The following is a 21925-nucleotide window of genomic DNA, read 5'->3' as shown; positions in this document are numbered from 1 at the left end:
ATAGGGAAATTAACATTCAAGCCTCTGCCTTTTATTGTCCCCCAGCACAAGGTGCACCTGTGTAATGATCATGATGTTTAATCCGCTTCTTGATATGCCACACCTGTCAAGTGGATGGATTATCTTGGCAAAGGAAAATACTAACAGAGCACAACATTTGAGAGAAATAAGCATTTTGTGCATATGGAAAATTATTTCAGGTCATGGGACTTTACATGTTGCGTTCATATTTTTGTTCAGTGTATTTTGTCAGCTCTTTCAACCCTGTCAGGGGGCTGGTCAGAGCTATTACATTTTTATATTTATCCATTAAAAGCAAAGGGGTCGAGTCTCTGGGGAAACAATTATCTTTATGACATTTCCTCTCTGCGGTGTGTAGGCAAATGTTATGTGTAATAGGCACCATTACTGCTGAATAATTACAGTCAAATCTCTGTACACTGACTGGCCTCACACCGTTCTCTTTTTTGACGCTTGCGGTCTCTTGCTGATGACGTTTTATTTAGGGGACGACAGTTAGCTAGAATCGATAGCTAGCTACAACGTTTCAAAATGTATATATTCATGTTTTACGCATTGTAGCTTTGGTTTAAAGTCCCAATCCCGCGTAGACTTCAAGTATTGTTTCGATCATTTGCAGTGAAATGTTGGTGACGTTAACTAATTTAATTAATCGAATCATTTACAGAGATAGCTTGTAGGAAATGATTAGCTAGCGAGCTTGTTTTGTTGCTAGCAAGAGTAATGGGAGCAACAATGGGAAAAGGGGATACCTAGCCAGTTGCACAACAATGTATTCAACCGACATGTGTCTTCAGCATAATTTGGTAGTAATGTAACTATTTAGTGATCCAGTATCTACTAGCTATGTTGACATTGTTTTTTGATTTGCCAAGATAGCTGTAGTTTTAGGGTAATTAGCTAATATGATTGTTCTTAGTAAAATTCATATCACTCAGTGTGTTTCTCTGGTTGACGCTCCAAGCGAGAGCAGCTTCGAGATGTTGTGGTCATATCAATTATCAGAGAGGAATAAATTAAACAATAACTTACACTAGAAAATCTTTGACCCAGTTTTGGTGTTTTTTAATAGACTAGCTACATACAATCCCATAGAGCTCTAACCTGTGGTTGGTGTCTAAAGTCACCGAGACAACCAGGTAGAGCTGTGCCAAAATGGATGTCCAGTTGTCCATCAGCTTCCTGAGGGACAGACTGGGCGGGGCCATTGATGAGGCAGTGCGTACAGCAGTGGAGTCTGTGCTGTGTGAGACTGTGCGTCTGTTAACCGGGCTCCAAGGGGACCAGCAGCATGGACTTTCCTCAGTGACCCAGAGGGACCAGGACACCCTGGGACTGAAGCAGAGGTTTGAGGCCCCCAGCGGGGGTGACTGGAGGGTGCAGGCTGGGTCTTCAGGGGCATTCTGTAACACAGGACCGAGGGTTAGTGGTGGGCGCTGCAACACTAAGAATCCAATGGGTCAGACCACTTGCTCAACCTCCCAAGCATCACAAAGGACCACTGTGGAGCCCCATCCCCAGGAGGTGGTGGAGGACTGTGCTGGACTGCCTGACCCGTTTGACCTCGTGTCGGCTGGGCCAGTGATGGTGGACTATGAGGAGGGTCAGGGCATGGGGATCCCAGAGGAGTGGGAACTGATGAACAGAGTGTACAAGACTGAGCACAATGAAGACATGGCCCTTATTGATGGGGGCGGTACCACTCAATGTAAGTCCTGACTCAATGTAGTGAAAGATGGTTGTGATGTAGTTTCACAGAGAAAAGGCAGCTTTAGTGAGAGCCTCTCTTGATGTCTTGACTTGCAGTATTTTCATGTAGCCTCGCAAGCTGCCTGATATCTCAAGCTTACATGAATGGTATATCCGTACAGCGAACCATTCATGTAAGCTCGCGAGGTCTGGCGGCTTGCTAGGCTACCTCTCATGCGCTTCCCCATTGTCTCCCCTCTGCAAATGTTCAGTTGCAGATGACCACAGGCTGCATGAAGGAGACCAGAGGACTGTGGCTGTGCCCCTGGAGGGAGAGATGGCTGCCAAGCCCCAGGACGCATTGCACCCCTGCTTCAGCCCAGCCAACATCAAAACAGAGCGACCTGAGATAGAGAGATGCTGCATGGCTGAGGAGGCCCTTGCTCTGCCTCTGGCTCATCCTGCCAATGTGAGTAAAGCACATCTACTCCGTCCTCAAACGCCGACCTCGCAATCTCATAAACAATATAAGGCACTAAATGTTCACTGACATAATGTGCGCCTCAGTCCTTATCTAAACCTGTCATTCTCAGAGTGGTGTGGAGGCCGGTGAGTTTGGGCAAGAGCAGGTGGAGGCTGGTCCACAGGACTTTGTAGGTCGCCTGCGCCTGTGGCTGGAGCAGCTGTGTCCTGAGGTGGTCCGGGAGTACGAGAGGGAGGGCTGTCTGTGTGAGCTGTCCCGCAGGAAGCTTATCAAGTTCTCTGTGTCCTTCATTGTGGAGGAGTTTGGATTGTGAGGAGCTGATTGTATGTGTATTTGGGCTGAGAAGGGATGTGTCTGAGAGAGCAGAGATGTTGCTCTTCTATTTAGACTCAATGTTTTGTGAGTGTTTCTGACGTTTAATCTCCTGTCCTCTGCAGCTACCCTACCTCTGCTCAGAAGACCATGCTGGCAGAGCACATAGTGGAGCTCTTCCCAGGACTCAGGCTCTGTGCACCCTCTGCTAGCATCAACGGCATAGTGAGCTAGTAAATTGATTAGTAGTGTATGATTCACATAATTCTCAGTTACTGAGTAGACAACTGTCCTATCATTTTTTCTCCCTGTGTAGGAACACTTGTACGACCCTTTGTCCCGTACGGGTTACATTGAGACGCGCCTGCGCAACTCTCGACGCACCCTTGAAGACCACAAGAAGAAGTATGTGCTGAAGAGGCGTCGGCCAGAGCCAAGCTTGGCGGACCCTCCTGTACCTAGATTGGGGTCTGGGCTCCTGGAGAGACAGTCCAGTGAGGAGACCCAGAGGTGGATGGAGCTGATGAAGAGAACCAGGCCCCTGACCAGGAACCTGCCTGCCATCCACAGTGCTATGGACCTCACATTCAACGCACGCAGGAGGTGGATCAGCAACACACGGCCTAGTATGAGGGCTGTGTTGGCCGAGTACCCACGTTTTCTTGACGTTCCCACCACGGTGAGTCCAGTCTTCATGGAGAAAGCTACGGATGCTCTCAAGACTAGAAAGGACACAGCTAAACTTGTATTAGGGTCATTCCATGTCATTTTAGCCAGATATGACGCCCACCATCTCAAATTGATATGAAATTGTTTCTGAAGTTAGAAACCGATAAGATCAGCATTCTTGCAACATTATTTTGATGAAATATAATTCAATTTATGATAAAGTAAGCTAAATGATTACACCCAAAATTTTCCTTTTTTTGATTTATAGGATTCATATAATATTCCAATATTCCATTCTAACAATGAGGTAAGATACTGTATGAGGAATCAAAGAAGTGGTCAAAAGCCACCCACTGACCCCCCCCCACACACGCACACACGCCCATCAGAGTATACGGTATCAGTTCTCTATGTCTGACGAGTAGTATGGAGCTGCGACCCAGAGAATTGTTTCTTCATCCTATGTAATCTGACCCCCCCCCCCACATCCTCATCCCGATTTTACCAGATTTGACCACTAGAGGGTGCTGTTAATTTTATTAGATGATAACCCCCCCTTCAATGTTAATGGGATAGTTCACCCAAATTACAAAATTACACATTGGTTTCATTACCCTGTAAGCAGTCTATAGACAAGGTATGACATCAGCCAATTGTTTGGTTTTGTTTACCTGGCAAATGTTTAAAATGCTAACTTTTCAGCATCGGTGGCACAAATCCAATGCAAGTCAGTGGTACCTAATTTTAGCATTTTTGCGTTTCCTATCCAAATCATCTACAAGTAACTGCCAAAATAAAGGAAATACCAACTTAAAGTGTCTTAATAGGGTGACCAGAACAGCTTCAATGCTTCTTGGCATAGATTCTGGAACTCTATTGGAGATATGCGACGCCATTCTTCCATGAGAAATTCCATAATTTTTAAAAACCTTTATTTAACTAGGCAAGTCCGTTAAGAACAAATTCTTATTTTCGATGACAGCCTAGGAACAGTGGGTTAACTGCCTTGTCCAGGACCCTAAACTTGATGGGATGTTTGTTGCTTTAACTCAAAAACCACACCTATGTGGAAGTACCTGCTTTCAATAGACTTTGTATCCCTCATTTACTCAAGTGCTTCCATTATTTTGACACTTACCGGTATAAGTAACATCATTGAGTTACACAATAAATGTTAAAATACTTTAGGCTGATTTTGAACATGAAATGCTAATATAGGTACCATTGACTTGAATTTGATTTTTGCCACAAATGCTTAAAAGTTAGCATTTGAAACAGTGGCCAACAACCAAAGCATGGGTTGCTGTCATACCTTGTCTGTTGACTGCTTACAGGGTAAGGATACCAATATAATTTTGTAATTGTGTTTGGGGGGTGGGTAGCTTCAAATTAGTTTTAAAAACCTAATAGCAGGAACAGCACCATCTATTGGTCAACCTGGTACTATCAGTACATAGGATGGGACATAAACATAACTTCAATGACAAATTTCTCTGAACAGGGGGATAGAAAACATCACTAAATTCTCTGAGAACACATTAGATAGGATGAAGAAACAATACTCTGTTCCGCAGCTCCATACTACTTGACAAACACAGAGAACTGATACTATATACTAGTTGTTGGGGTGGGATTGTCGTGGTGGGTCCGTGTGTGTGGCTTTTGACTATTCCTTTGGATTCTTCATGTCTATTCATTGAATGTTATATGAATCCTACAAATTCAAATGGACAATTTGGTTGCGATCAATTACCTTAATTTCTCAGAGATCAAATTATATTTAAACAAAATAATGTTGCAGGAATGATAATTGACTAAGTGTATTATTGGGATCTGAAGGTGTTTGTTTGTTCAGATTGACCTGGAGTTTGAGAGGATGTTCCCAGGTAAAGGCCACTCCTTCCTGGCCCAGTGGTCGTCGTTCGTGTTGCCCAGGCTGTACCAGATTGCAGAGTGTGAAAAACACCCGGACATCTCTGCACTTCTCCAACTGGCTGCCACACAGCAAGGAGGTCAGAGGTTAACTACACTGAACAAAAATATAAACCCAACATGTAAAGTGTTGGTCCCATGTTTCAGGAGCTGAAATATGAAATCCCAGAAATGTTCCATACGCAGTTTATTTCTCTCGACTTGATGCACAAATTTGTTTACATCCCTGTTAGTGAGCATTTCTCCTTTGCCAAGATAATCCATCCACCTGACACGTGTGGCATATCAAGAAGCAGATTAAACAGCATGATCATTACACAGGCACACCTTGTGCTGGGGACAAGAAAAGGCCACTTTAAAATGTGCAGTTTTGTCACACAACACAATGCCACAGATGTCTCAAGTTTTGTTGGAGCCAAGCTGACTCCAGGAATGTCCACCAGAGCTGTTGCCAGATAATTTAATGTTAATTTCTCTACCATAAGCTGCTTCCAACGTGGTTTTAGCAAATTTGGCAGTACGTCCTACTGGCCTTACAACCACAGACCATGTGTAACCACACCAGCCCAGGACCTCCACATCTTTTATTATTTTTTGTATTTTTTACCTGTGGGATCATTTGGTTGGGGTGCTGAGGAGTATTTCTGTTTTATGGGGGGAAACTAATTCTAATTGGCTGGGCCTGGCTCCCCAGTGGGTGGGCCTGGCTGCCATCCATGGCTGCACTCCTGCCCAGTCATCGGAAATACATAGATTAGGGCCTAATACGTTTTTCAATTGACTGATTTCTTTATATGAACTGTAACTCAGTAGAATATTTGAAATTGTTGCATGTTGCTTTTCTTTTTTTCCACCAGTATACACGGAATAGACACTTTACAGTCAACCTCCTAATCAGCCATTGACAGACTGACTGAAAATGATCTGTATGATTTACTCAGTGGTTAAGTTTTTTTAACGTATTTGTTCCTCTCTGATTCCTCTGCAGACTCCTACACCATGACTATGCTGAAAGTCCTGATCTATGTACTACCACCAACAAACACCAGTAGAGCCTCCTTACCCTCCAGGAGCAGTGTCAGGCAGGCCATTCGGTATCTGGTGAACATTGTACCGGTGAGCAACACAGTATTTTTCTTCCTGGTCAGACTGAGCAGTAAACCCAGACATTTCCTCATTGCCATATAGATTAAGTTTGTGAACTAGTGGAATTTTAGAAGGTAAGGTAACAATGATGTTTTGAAGGAATGTAATTGAAGAATCCCCTTGAAAGATCTTTCCTCCTTTGTTCCTCTACAGATAGACACCATGGTGTCCTCCTTATTCTGTGACCTTACCTCCTTGGAGGGCCCAGAGTCGGTGTCCCACGCTCAGCCCTACATATTGAGCGTGGGGCCCCTGGAGGCTCCTGGCCGGCAGCTTTGCATCGTGTTCCCTGTTGATAGGATTGCAATCCCCCTGCCTCAGGAGGGCCTGAGCAATGCACTGGACAAGCTTTTCAAGCTTCTGCGTGTGTTTGAACTGGGGTACCCAGATCAGCTCGCCTCCCTGTATGGCTTCCTTGAGCACCTGTATGGGCTGGAGATGACCCCACAAGATAACCATGACTCCCCCAGTGGCAAGGGGTCAAAAGTGCTTGAACTTTTATCACGGCTCCACATGCCCTCCTGACAGAAGGCATAGGTCTATACAAGAATTGAACTCGTCTCACAAACTTACCTTTTATTTTTTAAATATTTTATTATAGCCGTCCTTTACAGAACACCTCCTTTACTATGTTCTGGATTTGCCCCAAAATTAAAGTATGTCAGACTGAACTGAGCAATGCTGATGGATCACTGGTGTTATACCTTCATTATACAGTACCAGTCAAAGGTTTGGACACACCTACTCATTCAAGGGTTTTTCTTTATTTTTAATATTTTCTACATTGTAGAATAATAGTGAATACATCAAAACTATGAAATAACACATATGGCATCATGTAGTAACCAAAAAAGTGTAAAACAAATAAAAATATATTTTAGATTCTTCAAAGTAGCCACCCTTTGCCTTGACAGCTTTGCACACTCTTGGCATTCTCTCAACCAGCTTCATGAGGTAGCCACCTGGAATGCATTTCAATTAACATGTGTGCCTTGTTAATTTGTGGAATTTCTTTCCTTAATGCTTTTGAGACATTTCTTTCCTTAATGTATTTGAGCCAATCAGTTGGGTTGTAGGGGTGGTATACAGAAGATATACCTACTTGGAAAAATACCAAGTCCTTATTATGGCAAGAATAGCTCAAATAAGCAAAGATTTAGCAAAGAGACAGTCCATCATTACTTTATGAAATGAAGGTAGGTCAATCTGCAGTCACAAAAACCATTAAGCGCTATGATGAAACTGGCTCTCATGAGGACCGCCACAGGAAAGGAAGACCCAGAGTTACCTCTGCTGCAGAGGATAAGTTCATTAGAGTTACCAGCCTCAGAAATTGCAGCCCAAATAAATGCTTCAGAGTTCAAGTAACAGACACATCTCAACATCAACTGTTCAGGGGAGACTGTGTGAGGAAAGGAAGACCCAGAGTTACCTCTGCTGCAGAGGATAAGTTCATTAGAGTTACCAGCCTCAGAAATTGCAGCCCAAATAAATGCTTCAGAGTTCAAGTAACAGACACATCTCAACATCAACTGTTCAGGGGAGACTGTGTGAATCAGGCCTTCATGGTCAAATTGTTGCAAAGAAACCAGTAATAAAGGACACCAATAAGGAGAAGAGACTTGCTTGGGCTCCTGTCCTCCTTATTCTGTGACCTTACCTCCTTGAAACACGAGCAAAGGACATTAGCTTTGCATCGTGTTCCCTGTTGATGGAATTCTGAGTCCACTGGACAAGTTGAGATTTTGGCTTCCTTGTGTATGGGCTGGAGATGACCCCAAAGATAACCATGCTGTGGCAAGGGGTCAAAAGTTTGAACTTTTATGAGCCCTCCTGACAGAAGGCATAGGTCTATAGGTGAAAACTTGTGATGATCTCTGCATGTGTGGTTCCCACTGTGAAACATGGAGGTGGTGTGGGGGTGCTTTGCTGGTGACACTGTCAGTGATTTATTTAGAATTCAAGGCACACTTAACCAGCATGGCTACCACAGCATTCTGCAGCGATACGCCATCCCATCTGGTTTGCGCTTTGTGGGACTATCATTTGTTTTTCAACAGGCACAACACACCTCCAGTGTTATTTGACCAAGAAGGGGAGTGATGTAGTACTGCATCAGATGACCTGGCCTCCACAATCACCCAACCTCAATCCAATTGAGATGGTTTGGGATGAATTTGACCACAGAGTGAAGGAAAAGCAGCCAACATGTGCTCAGCATATGTGGGAACTCCTTCAAGACTGTTAGAAAAGCTTTCCTCATGAAGCTGGTTGAGAGAATGCCAAGAGTGTGCAAAGGGTGGCTACTTTGAAGAATGTCAAATTAACAAATGGAAAAATATTTTTTGGTTACTACATGATTCCATATGTGTTATTTCATAGTTTTGAAGTCTTCACCATTATTCTACAATGTAGAAAATAGTAAAAAGAAAGTCAAACCCTTGAGTGAGTAGGTGTTTCCAAACATTTGACTGGTACTGTATATTCACTGAGCTTCTCATTGACAATGCAAATACTTGCATAAAACTAACATCTTGTATGAATTTTCTGTGGGGGGAAATGATACTGTATGTTGTACTTTAGGATACCTTTTCAGTTTTTGCTCAATTGCTTTAGTATTTAACTTGCTCATGATACTGTTGTGGTTTGCTTTTTTTTAAATAAAAAAGAGATTTGAATATGTGAAAAACTGGTGAGGTATGTAATGGTATCATTTTCTGTTCTGTCAACACATTTAAGTAATGCATGACTAAGTGATATGTTCTTTGTATAGTCTATGTTCAATCGGTGGCAGCAGTCTAATATGGCCTCGGTTGAACCTGCCTATGGGCCATCACTTCACCAGGTGAAGCCAGTGAGGCAGGAGTGCCCAACAATCTGCGCCACTCCCTTATGTCGTCAATAAGGCAGCATGATCCATCGTTCAGAAACATCTCTTTTCCATATGTTATATGTTCACATTTTCAAACTAGTTTCATGTGGAAGGCAGATACGTTGTCAAAAGCAAACACTTTTGCAATTGAAAACAGAATCCTACTCATTACTCCACGTGCTGACCTACGTCACTTTTGTTTTGAGACTATTTATATTGAACAGAAATATAAACGCAACATGTAAAGTGTTGGTTTCATGAGCTGAATTTTTTCATATGCACAAAAAGCTAAACAAATTTGTTTTACATCCCTGTTCGTGAACATCTGGCTTCTTCACCTGTGGGGTCGTCTGAGACCAGCCACCTGGACAACTGATGAAACAGGAGTATTTGTGTCTGTAATAAAGCCCTTTTGTGGGGGCCAGTCATGTGAAATCCGTAGATTAGGGTCTAATTAATTTATTTAAATTGACTAATTTCCCTATATGAACTGTAACGCAGTAAAATCTTTGAAATTGTTGTGTTTATATTTTTGTTCAGTATATAACTATTTTCCTAACCTCAACCTTAATCATCATAACCTGCTACGTGAATTCTCCTAACCTGCTGCGAAAAGTCAAATCTGACGTTAATTCGACTAAAACTGAGTTTTACGTGCAGCTGGCTAATGCCTGGGAGGCAGCTCGCTTTTCACCCGGTGGAAACTACGCGCGTTGAGCCCGGGTCACTTTAATAGAATCCTCATTATACCGTCTGGGCGAATCAGCTGTGGGCGTCGTTTTTACACTATTTAGTAATTCTGATGTTCTTTGGCTGAAAACGACGGAGGTACGACCATAAACACATGTGCTGTCTGTCATGCGTGGAAGGGTTCCAAGTGGCTCTGAACCACTTGTTCGCACGCGGAAGTGTGTGTCCACTTCGAAAAGTGAGAAGGTGCCCCGATTAAAATTCGTAAAATGTGGATCATTGTAGCAATCATTTGTGCTGCTCTAGCTGCAATACTATACAAATATGTGTTCCGTACATCCGGACCAAATCCTTTCGATATCGACACTCGTGAGCCGCTTAAACCACTGGTCACCCAAAAGAAGGAGAAAAACAAAGTTCTGAAGCAGGGTGAGTCTCGTGGACACAAGGCTTGACCGATCACCAATGCATGCACGAAATATAGTTTCCTAGGAATATGTGCGCAAATAAATTTACATTCTGTAAATATTTTTTTGGCAGTCACCCTTGTCCTGTGTGTTTCGAAAGTTATATCTGGTTGCATAATTAAATGGCTTTGTAGTTCACATGTATCGCAAGAGTATTAGCATTTATTTGAAGTAGGAAAGCAGGTCAGGCAAATATTTAGTCTGTTAAATCACGTCTGTTAAACCATGTCAATGGTTCTACAATATCTTATGACTACACTGATTGTCACCGACGGTACTGGGTCACAAGCTGGCCAAAGCTGTTTATACTGCACTAGTGACTAAACTCATTCTTCAAACGAAATCCACTCCGCACTATATCATGTTTATAGCTGCTACACAAACACCTGTTTCAGTACCACTAGCTAGGTTTTCGTCCAATTTGGGACAGACTTTCATTCGAATATATTCAAAAATCTGCATAAAACCACCAGACATGTGTTTCCATCAGACTTTTTTTGCGGATAAAACGCGGTGTGTAATTACGTAGTGCACATAATTAATTTATAGCATAATTCATTTTACCGACAAAAGATCCCACCATATCGAACGAACAAATGAGATTTGCATTTATGCCTATATAATTGTACTGCATTTGAATGTTTCCATGAAAATGCGGTCGTAACTTTTTTTTCATGGGTCAGGTATAATTCATCAGCATGAAATGGTTAGATGGAAACGTGGTTCTAGGCTGTCTTTGCACAGTCCGTGGGATAATATTGCTGGAACACATCGTTATTTGTTTCATGTAAGAAGATTTAACTGACAATATCTGTGTTAATTGTATGTTTTTATTACTCTTTCTTACCAGGTTTCTTGGCCAGTAAAGTACCTGAGAAACTAGATGCCATTGTCATTGGCAGTGGAATTGGTGGTCTTGGGGTGGCGGTGCTGCTGGCTAAGGTTGGAAAGCGGGTCCTGGTTCTGGAGCAACATGATCGGGCTGGAGGCTGCTGCCACACCTTCACAGAGAAAGGCTTTGAGTTTGACGTGGGTGAGAAGGCTCTTATCAGTTTACCTTCCCTTACCTAGAAGGCTCTTATCAGTTTACCTTTCCTTACCTAGAAGGCAGCTATCAGTTTACCTTTCCTTACTAAATGTGGTAGATACCTTCCTTTACTCAGAAGTGGTAGTGGCGACGAACCAAGTCTATTTCTGTTGGTGACCTAAACCAGGGATGGGCAACGTTTTGTTGGTGGTGGGGTTCTGCATAGTGGCTTGTGGTTCTGCATTCCTACATCAGATACCCACTCATGCAGACAGAGCCAGCCCTAGCCTTTTGAGGGCCCTACACATTTTAGAGCCCTCCCCCTCTTGACAGCGGAAAGAGAAAAAAATGACATTTTCCTGCAGTTCGACACATTTTGCCATGGGGCGCAGAGAAAAATGGCACCTTTTGTATTCTACTATTCCAACTCTCAACAGTAAGTTGAGACCCTGAATAAGTTCCTAAATAAATTTGAACGCATGTCCTGACCACATGTCCTGGGCTGACCCTAGCCTGGTTTTGTCTCAACCAAAAAATTGTGAGTTTGTGTCCAAGTGTGAAACACTGTAAATGCAAACTATGTATCAATAATACTGTGTCTTATAAGCCCATGTGATGTGAGCCAGACATCCTAAATATATAAGACGATCTAATAATAAAATACATCTATCAATCATGCCTCCACCTCAGGTATCCACTACATCGGGGACCTGTTGGAGCATAAGCCCTTCCGCTGCATGCTTGACCAGCTGACCAATGGTCAGCTGCAGTGGGAGCCACTGGACAACCCCTTTGACCAGGTGGTGTTGGGCCCTCCTGGAAACAGGCGCACCTACCCCATCTACAGTGGCAGGAACCGTTTCCCTGACGAGCTGAAGAAGTTATTTCCTGGGGAGGAGGCGGCCATCGATGAGTACATGAGGCTGGTCAAGGTATGGTGCTGTTACATGATGTCAACCGATGTCTCCGGTATGAAGTTGTTGATGACAAGTGTTTGAATGGAACAGTAATGGTGATTGTTTATTTTGATGTTTAAGGTCAACTAAGTAATCCGCTTTGCAAGATGAATAGACTGCTATGCTTGTGCTAATGTTGCTGCTGTTATTGGAAATTGTGGTTTATGCTGGTTTATGCTAACTGCCTTGTGCTGTTATCTGAGCTCAGAACCTTTTCCCTACTTATACCAGGGATAGGTTGGACTCTATGCCAAATGCAAGGAATTGTGAGATTGCACTTTGGTGAAGAGGAGCTAACATCTGGGGACTGGTCTGTTTGTCATCTGTGTTGAGGGCAAGGGTTGTGGAGTCAAGTGTGTGCAAAGCTGTCATTATGGCAAAGGGTGGCTACTTTGAAGAATCTCAAACATAAAATATATTTGGCTGATGGCGCCGGGAGGTGAAGACTGCCGTCTTATCGGCTCTTAACCAACCATGCTATTTAAAAAAAAAAGTTTTGTTGTTCGTAACTTGTTTTGTACATAATGTTGCTGCTACTGTCTCTTATCCCCGAAAAGAGCTTCAGAACTGCGATTGCTCACCTCAAACTGGATGAAGAGTTCTTCAATGAGTCAGATGGGAGGTATATAATACAGACATCAGGCCCAGATCCCCGTTATTTGCTGAAGAAGGAAACAGACTTCGCATTAAGAGATCAGGGTGCCTTGTGAGCATCAGGGGGCGAGTGGCTAATCTGCCCTTGCCTTCCATCCTGCTAGCTAACATTCAATCGCTGGAAAATTAATGGGACGAACTGAAAGCACGGTTATCCTACCAACGGGCTGAACGACAACATTAAGAACATACAGCTGGCAGGTTATACACTATCGGCAGGACAGAACAGCAGCCTCTGGTAAGAGCCGGGGCCTACGCATTTATGTGAACAACAGCTGGTACACGATATCTAAGGAAGTTTCAAGGTTTTGCTCGCCTGAGGTAGAGTATCTCATGATTAGGTAGATAGTATAGTCTACAGCTTGAGTGTTCATCTGCATTTTTTTGTAGCTGTCTACATAACACCACAGACCGATGCTGGCACTAAAACCGCACTCAATGAGCTGTATACCACTAAGCAAAGAGGAAAACACTCATCCAGCGGCGGAGCTCCTAGGGGCCGAGGACTTTAATGCAGGGAAACTGAAATCAGTTTTACCTAATTTCTATAAGCATGTTAAATGTGCAACCAGAGGGAAACAAATTCTAGACCACCTTTACTCCACACACAGAGATGCGTACAAAGCTCTCCCTCGCCCTCCATTTGGCAAATCTGACCATAATTCTATCCTCCTGATTCCTGCTTTCAAGCAAAAATGAAAGCAGGAAGCACCAGTGACTCGTCTATTTAAAAAGTGGTCAGATGAAGCAGATGCTAAACTACAGGACTGTTTTGCTAGCACAGACTGGAATATATTCCGGAATTCTTCCGATGGTATTGAGTACACCACATCAGTCACTGGCTTCATCAATAAGTGCATTGAGGACGTCGTCCACACAGTGACTGTACGTACATACCCCAACCAAAAGCCTTGGATTACAGGCAACATCCGGACTGAACTAAAGGGTAGAGCTGCCGCTTTCAAGGAGCGGGACTATAACCCGGAAGCTTATAAGGAATCACGCTATGCCCTCCAACAAACTATCAAACGGGCAAAGCGTCAATACAGGACTAAGATTGACTCGTACAACACCGGTGGATGTGGCAGGGCCTGCAAACTATTACAGACTACATATACCCAGTGATATGAGCCTACCAGATGAACTAAATAACTTGTGTGCTCACTTCAAGGAAAGTAACACTGAAACATGCTTGAGAGCATCAGCTGTTCCGGACAACTATGTGATCACTCTGTAGCTGCGCCAGACGGATTACAAGGACGTCTACTCCGAGCATGCGCTGACCAACTGGCAAGTGTCTTCACTGACATTTTCAACCTCTCCCTCTCTGTCTGTAATACCTACATGTTTCAAGCAGACCACCATAGTCCTTGTATTCAAGAACACTAAGGTAACCTGCGTAAATGACTACTGACCCGTAGCACTCTAGTCTGTAGCCATGAAATACTTTGAAAGCCTGGTCAGAGCTCACATCAACACCATTATCCCAGAAACCCTAGACCCACTCCAATTTGCATACCGTACCAACAGATCCACAGATGCAATCTCTATTGCACTCTACACTGCCCTTTCTCACCTGGAAGGACCACCTACGTGAGAATGCTATTCATTGACAACAGATCAGCGTTCAACACCATAGTGCCCTCAAAGCGCATCACTAAGCTAAGGACACTGGGACGAAACACCCCCTTCTGCAACTGGATCCTGGGCTTCCTGACGGGCTGCCCCCAGGTGGTAAGGGTAGGTAACAACACATCCGCCATGCTGATCCTCAACACGGGGGCCCCTCAGCGGTGTGTGTTCAGTCCCCTCCTGTACTCCCTGTTCAGGCCAGGCACGACTCCATCACCATCATTAAGTTTGCTGATGATGCAACAGTGGTAGGCCTGATCACTGACATCGATGAGACAGCCTATAGGGGGGAGGTCCGAGACCTGACCATGTGGTGCAAGGACAACAACCTCTCCCTCAACGTGATCAAGACAAAGGAGATTGTGGATTACAGGAAAAGGAGGACCGAGCACGGCCCCATTCTCATCGACGGGGCTGTAGTTGAGCAGATTGAGAGCTTCAAGTTCCTTGGTGTCCACATCACCAACAAAATAACATGGTCCAAGCACACCAAGACAGTTGTGAAAAGTGCAGGACAAAACCTATTCCCCCCCTCAGGAGACTGAGAAGATTTGGCATGGGTCCTCAGATCCTCAAAGTTCTACAGTTGCACCATCGAGAGCATCCTGATTGGTTGCATCACTGCCTGGTATGGCAACTGCTCGGCATCTGACCGCAAGGCACTACTGGGGGGAGTGCGTACGGCCCAGTACATCACCGGGGCCAAGCTTTCTGCCATCCAGGACCTTTTATACAACGCAGTGTCAGAGGAAGGCCATAAAAATTGTCAAAGACCCCACCCACCCCAGTCAGACTGTTCTCTCTGCTACCGCATTGCAAGCGGTACTGGAGCGCCAGGTCTAGGTCCAAAAGGATCCTAAACAGCTTCTAACCCCAAGCTATAAGACTCCTGAACATCTAATCTTCTCAGAGTATTTGCATTGCCCCCCCCAAGAACGCTGCTGCTACTCTTTTTATTATCTATGCATAATCACTTTAACTCTACCTACATGTATATTACCTCGACACCGGTGCCCCGCACATTAACTCTGTACCGGTACCTCCTGTATGCATTGTTGGTTAAGGGCTTGTAAGTAAGCATTTCACTAAGGTGAAGGCTGTATTTGATGCATGTGACAAATATCATTTGATTTGTTTAATACTTTTTTTTTTCTTACTACATGATTCCATGTGTGTTTTCATAGTTTTGATGTCTTCATTATTCTACAATGTAGAAAATAGTCAAAATACAGAAAAACCCTTGAATGAGTAGGTGTGTCCAAACTTTTGACTGGTACTGTATGTATTCCATCTACAGAAAGCAGGACACAACATTTGGTTCCTGGGTCTGCTGAAGCTCATTCCTGTCCCCCTGGCCAAGTTCCTGGTGTACACAGGCCTGGCCAATCGTCTGTCATTCTTCTTCCGCATGGCGTCTCGCAGCGTGACAGAGGTGGTCAACGAGCTGACTAAGAACAATGACCTCAGGGTCATCTTCAGCTACATTTTTGGCACTTACGGTAGGGTAGGCTGCTGTAGTTCCTGATAGTGGAGAGCATAACCACAGCCATCTCAAATGATAGACTGTGTCCCTATTCCCTATGTGGTTCACTAATTTGTGCCGTTTTGGGGGACACACATTCTCTCCACGTGGAACAAATTAATTGCATCCATTTTGTAGAGTGTTTGGTTTTTATAGGACTCCATTTTGTTGTGTAACTGCAGGTAACATGCCCAAGGAAGCCAGCTTCTCCATGCACAGCCTGATGGTCTGCCACTACCTGACTGGTGCCTGGTACCCAATAGGAGGAGCCAGTGAGATCGCCTATCACATGATCCCTATCGTTGAGAAAGCCGGGGGGGCCGTACTCGTCCGCGCCCCAGTCAACCGCATCCTGTTCAACGACAACAAGGAGGCTATTGGTGAATAGGACTGGTTGAAAGATGAATTGATTGATCACACAGATGGTCAGATTTGACCACCTCTTTTTTTCCCCCCCATGATTTCAGGTGTGAGCGTCATGAAGGGTCAGGAGGAGATCCATGTGCATGCTCCAATGGTCATCTCCAACGCCGGCATCTTCAACACCTATCAGCGGCTGCTGCCTAAGGAACTCCAGGACATGCCAGGTGGGTGAGTGTATTAAGGTGTATGTTCAAGATGTCTGCGTTTAAGACTGAATTGTTAGTTGACACTTGTCTAGATAATGTTTCTTGTGATGCCTAATCATTAATGATGTAACTGTTCACCACTGGGCATCGGTCCCCGGTTCAAAAGATATCTAAGCATCGAGACCCCAGCCCGATCCAAATGTAGCATGCATCGGTCAGAGAATCGATTCAAATGTTACAAATTGCAGGTATAGGAATTTTTTGGGGCTCAAATTACTTTCTTTCTACCTTCTGAAAATACCTAACATTTTGTGACAATTGTTTCCTCTACTTCAGTGTCAAACAAAGTGTGGAATTATGTTGACAGTCATTAATCTTCAAGTCAATTTTCAAGTCATATTTAACAACCCCAGGCAATGTCAGTAGCCTAGTTAAACTGCATTCTGTCCATAGCTTTGACCAATAGCGCTGACCAATGAGTGGTAGGCCTATTCCATATCATAGACCTATATATCACTTACACACACAGCTCCATCAGCTGCAGATTTGAATTTAAAATGAATGTGTTTATGCAACAAATGTTAGTGCATCGAACCGCATTGATTTTGTTCCTCTAATCAAACCAAATCATTTCAAACTAAAACTTAGTGTGTCGGAGCCCATTTATCTTGATACATATAGAATCTTCTTGAAAGGGAAAGATGCACATCCCTACTAATCATGAATGTTGTATGATCTTGTGATGCCCTTCAGCCATCCAGAAGCAGCTTGGTATGATGAAAAACGGGGCGGGAGGTCTGAGCATCTTCCTGGGCCTGACTGGAACCAAGGAGGACCTGGGTCTCAAAGCAGATAACTACTGGATCTTCACAGAGCACAACATGGATGAACTGTAGGTCCTTCCTCTCTTTGTTTAACCCTAAATGTTCGGCGTGTCCCCATAGGCCCCACTGTCTAATGACTTGTCGATTTTTTTAAATTTTAATTTACACCTTATTTGTCCTTATTAACATATATCTGATGTGTTGCATAGGCAAATATTGTGTACGGTATTGTGGTGTGGACTTCGAGAGAGAAGTGACATTACATAACCTACGGTACATGAGACTGTGATAGTGAGTCTATGTAGTCACATATTCTGTATTTCACGACCTTTTACTGTGTGCATCAAAGATTGTGCTGTTACAGTAATCTGTTTGGTATAAACTAAAATGTGGTGTTGTCAAAATAGTATCAGTTCACACTCACCACTACACTAATTTCACATGTTGGAACCTCAATAGATATTCACACTGTTTAACAAGCACGGTCTACAGTGCATTCGGAAAGTATTCAGACCCCTTCACTTTTTCCACATTTTGTTACAGCCTTATTCTAAAAAGTAAATAAGAGTGAGGATTTTTTTCTCTATCTATACACTATACCCCATAATGATAAAGCGAAGAAAGGTTTTTAGAATTTTTTGCAAAAGTATAGAAAATACAATACCTTATTTTACATAAGTATTCAGTCCCTTTGCTGTGAGACTCGAAATTGAGCTCAGGTGCATCCTGTTTCCATTGATCATCCTTGTGATGTTTCTACAACTTGATTGGAGTCCACCTGTGGTAAATTCAATTGATTGGACATGATTCGGAAAGGCACACACCTGTCTTTATAAGGTCCCACAGTTGACAGTGCATGTCAGAGCAAAAACCAAGCCATGCGATCGAAGATATTGTCCGTAGAGCTCCCAAGACAGTATTATGGTGTCGAGGCACACTTCTGGGGAAGGGTACCAAAAAATGTCTGCAGTATTGAAGGTCCCCAAGAACAGGGAGGTGACCAAAAACCTGATGGTCACTCTGACAGAGCTCCAGAGTTCCTCTGTGGAGTTTGGAGAACCTTCCAGAAACACAATCATCTCTGCAGAACTCCATCAATCAGTTTTTTTTTTAGGGTAGAGTGGCCAGACGGAAACCACTCCTCAGTAAAAGGATCATGACAGCCCACTTGGAGTTTGCCAAAAGGTTCCTAAAGGACTCTGACCATGAGAAACAAGATTCTCTGGTCTGATTAAACCAAGATTGAACTCTTTGGCCTGAATGCCAAGCGTCACATCTGGAGGAAACCACCAGAAAATAGCTGTGAATCGACGCTCCCCATCCAACCTGACTGAGCTTGAGAGGATCTACAGAGAACAATACGCTGGGGCGGCAGCGTAGCCTAGTGGTTAGAGCGTTGGACTAATAACCGGAAGGTTGCGAGTTCAAACCCCCGAGCTGACAAGGTATGAATCTGTCGTTCTGCCCCTGAACAGGCAGTTAACCCACTGTTCCCAGGCCGTCATTGAAAATAAGAATATGTTCTTAACTGACTTGCCTGGTTAAATAAAGGTGTAAAAAAAAAAATAATAATAATAATAAATAAATAGGAGAAACTCTCCATATACAGGTGTGCCAAGCTTGTAGTGTCATACCCAAAGGTGCTTCCACAAAGTACTGATTTAATGGATCTGAATACTATGTAAAGGTAATATTTTATATGAATACATTTGCAAACATAACAAAAACAACATTTTTGCTTTGTCATTATGGGGTATTGTGTGTAGATTGATGAGGGGAAAAAACAATTGAATACATTTTAGAATACGGCTGTAACGTACCAAAATGTAGAAGAAGTGATCTGAATACTTTCCAAATGCAGTGTATATGTGCATCGGAGTCTGAGAAGGGTGAAGTGTTCTTTACTGTAGTTTTAAAGAGCCTACAGTATCTTACTATACCCATTTATCTGGATGTTACAGGGTTGAGACCTATCTGAAGGGTAACAGGGAGGAGTCAGCGAAAAGTGTTCCCATCCTCTTTGTTGCCTCTCCATCAGCCAAAGATCCCACCTGGGAGGACCGATCACCAGGTACAGAAACGAGACTAGTGTTTGCACTGATATTCACCATAATAAATTATTTTATCCTTGGAAATGAATCATCCACTGACTGACTACTTATTTAAACATTTGGCTCCTAATAAGGAGTATAATCCATTGACTACTGTCCTACATCTTATTTGGTTCGGAGGCAAGTTTTTCCAGGTTGTGCCAGTTGAGGCTGCTCTCGCCTGGACACCTCTCCTCCAGGTGTTTCTAGGTTGACCCTTTCCCCTGAGGGTTGCCGTGTTAGATGTTTGTTCTAGTTTTATTCCTGATGTGAGACTGTTTTTTTTTTTTTGTGAAATGTTTTATGAATGGAAACACAGACAAGACAACAGTTGGAACAAAATACTAAAGATAACATAACTACAGAATCCTTTTGTTTCTATTAGGTACCAGATGGTTGCTCTGTCCAGGCTATCAAATGCCTTTTCAGAGTCTTCAAAGTCTTAAGTTGATTAGTTCCATTCTATTGACTGTCCAATGTTAATGCATTAGTGTTACAATGTGTTCCTAAACCCAGCCTGCTGGTCTCTGTACCAAAACATTTTGTAATATTGATTCTTGGAAGTGCACACAACTAACTGATGCCATCAGAATGAAGGTTGGACAGACATGTTTCGACCCCTTTTTCGTTTCCCATTCTCCACAGGCAAGTCCACCCTGAGTCTGGTGAGCTTTGCTAACTATGAGTGGTTTGAGGAGTGGAAGGATGACAAGGTGACGAACAGAGGGACTGATTACAAGGAGCTGAAGCAGATATTCTGTGACTCGATTCTGGAGGTGGTGATGAGCGTCTTCCCCAAGATTACCAGGGACAAGGTAGAGCATTTAGCCCATTCGTACTAAACTCTGCTAGAATGCTTTTTCCAGGAAACCTAACATCTCAATGGAGGATGCACTAGTAAGTTGTAACATCGACACCCTTCCTTTCAATTTTGACAAATGGTGTAACTTAATACCTCGCTGGAAACATGCGTCTCTCTTGGTCTGTCTTTAGGTTGAGTTCATCGAGGCTGGAACACCCATAACAAACACACACTACATTGGAGCCCCAAAAGGGGAGATCTATGGAGCAGACCATGGCACAGCTCGTTTCAGCGCCGAGTGCAATGCCACCGTGAGGCCCCAGACACCCCTGAAGAACCTCTACCTCACAGGTCAGATACTTATATGGCTGATAGGGTCCAAGGATATATCATAGAGAAGCTAGCTATATGTCTGTTTTCGATAGGCTAACTAATGGCTTAGCATTTGGATAAGTCATACGTTTGACTTCAGTATTAAAGGTCTTTCGGCTCTGGTTTCTACTGCGCGTTGATGTTTGTATTCTGTGTACAGGTCAGGATGTGTTTGTGTGTGGCTTTGCTGGTGCACTGGCTGGGGCTCTCACCTGTGGTTCTGTCATCCTCAACCGTAACCTGCACCTGGATGCCATCGCTCTGGCCAAGAAGACCAAACGTGTCGACACTAAGAAGTTGAAGTAGCACGCTACTGACCACCTCCCTCAACCTGTTGTTGCGCCGGGTGAAGTTTCCCTTAAGTACAGATCTAGGATCAACTTCCTCTCCCCAAATCCACATTAGTGGGGGAAAATACCCAGGATCAGTGTCTAGGGGCAACTTCACCCTACTCTATCCAACTCACCAAAGCTACAATAACACAAGCGCAGGGACAGGCTTCAATCTCTGGTCCTACAGTCAACACAGTGAAAAGATGCCTCAAGATTGTTACTGTGTGTTTGAGTGTGTAACTATTCTTATCAATAAGTGTAGAGAACTCTGCTCTCTCTCACTGTTAAGGGAAAACAAATTTGAATGTCGAGGAATCTTTCAATCAAATGTATTTTATAAAGCCCTTCTTACATCAGCTGATGTCACAAAGTGCTGTACAGAAACTCAGCCTAAAACAGCAAGCAATGCAGTTGTAGAAGCACGGTGGCTAGGAAAAACTCCCTACAAAGGCCGGAACCTAGGAAGAAACCTAGTGAGGAACCATGCTATGAGGGGTGGCCAGTCCTCTTCTGGCTGTGCCTGGTGAAGAGTTATTAAAAAAGCATGAGCTGGCGCACACCCAGAAAAAAATGTGTTGGTGTGGAGGTTCTGACTAACAGCATATAAACTCCCAGCAATTTAATGGATATTTACCAACGTTTCGGCATCACTGTGCCTTCCTCAGGGTAGGAAGGCACAGAAACTGTTAAAAAAAAAAAAAAGTTTATGGCGTAGTACATATATTACGCTATTATCATATAGAAACATAATTGAATATTATACATATTAGAATCAACATTATTATTGAATTCAAATTCACATTGTTTTGTATTTCATATTTGTTACATGTAATCTTTTGGTTCAATCTTAATGTATAATGAGC

The 21925-nt window shown here is 43.4% G+C and overlaps 2 protein-coding genes across 2 annotated transcripts; both read left to right on the top strand.

Annotated features, from left to right (window-relative positions):
• Window positions 1-484: 484 nt before the first annotated feature.
• On the top strand, window positions 485-6924 carry LOC121847213. Its single transcript, XM_042327374.1, has 8 exons — window positions 485-1729; window positions 1983-2179; window positions 2304-2503; window positions 2632-2731; window positions 2823-3185; window positions 5031-5187; window positions 6096-6223; window positions 6407-6924. The coding sequence occupies exons 1-8, from the start codon at window positions 1177-1179 to the stop codon at window positions 6776-6778; spliced, it is 2070 nt and encodes a 689-aa protein (XP_042183308.1). The 5' UTR covers window positions 485-1176; the 3' UTR covers window positions 6779-6924.
• Window positions 6925-9859: 2935 nt separating this feature from the next.
• Window positions 9860-21421, top strand: LOC112258608 (all-trans-retinol 13,14-reductase). The gene is made up of 11 exons (XM_024433095.2): window positions 9860-10244; window positions 11133-11315; window positions 12000-12241; window positions 15849-16050; window positions 16256-16453; window positions 16541-16660; window positions 17396-17534; window positions 19428-19537; window positions 20202-20371; window positions 20550-20709; window positions 20891-21421. Exons 1-11 carry the CDS (start codon window positions 10085-10087, stop codon window positions 21034-21036), a joined length of 1830 nt encoding a protein of 609 aa, XP_024288863.1. The 5' UTR covers window positions 9860-10084; the 3' UTR covers window positions 21037-21421.
• The last annotated feature ends 504 nt before the right edge of the window (window positions 21422-21925 follow it).

Source organism: Oncorhynchus tshawytscha, linkage group LG09, assembly GCF_018296145.1.
Source record: "Oncorhynchus tshawytscha isolate Ot180627B linkage group LG09, Otsh_v2.0, whole genome shotgun sequence".
NCBI classification, from domain to species: domain Eukaryota; kingdom Metazoa; phylum Chordata; class Actinopteri; order Salmoniformes; family Salmonidae; genus Oncorhynchus; species Oncorhynchus tshawytscha.
This window is presented reverse-complemented; position numbering and strand designations above follow the sequence as displayed.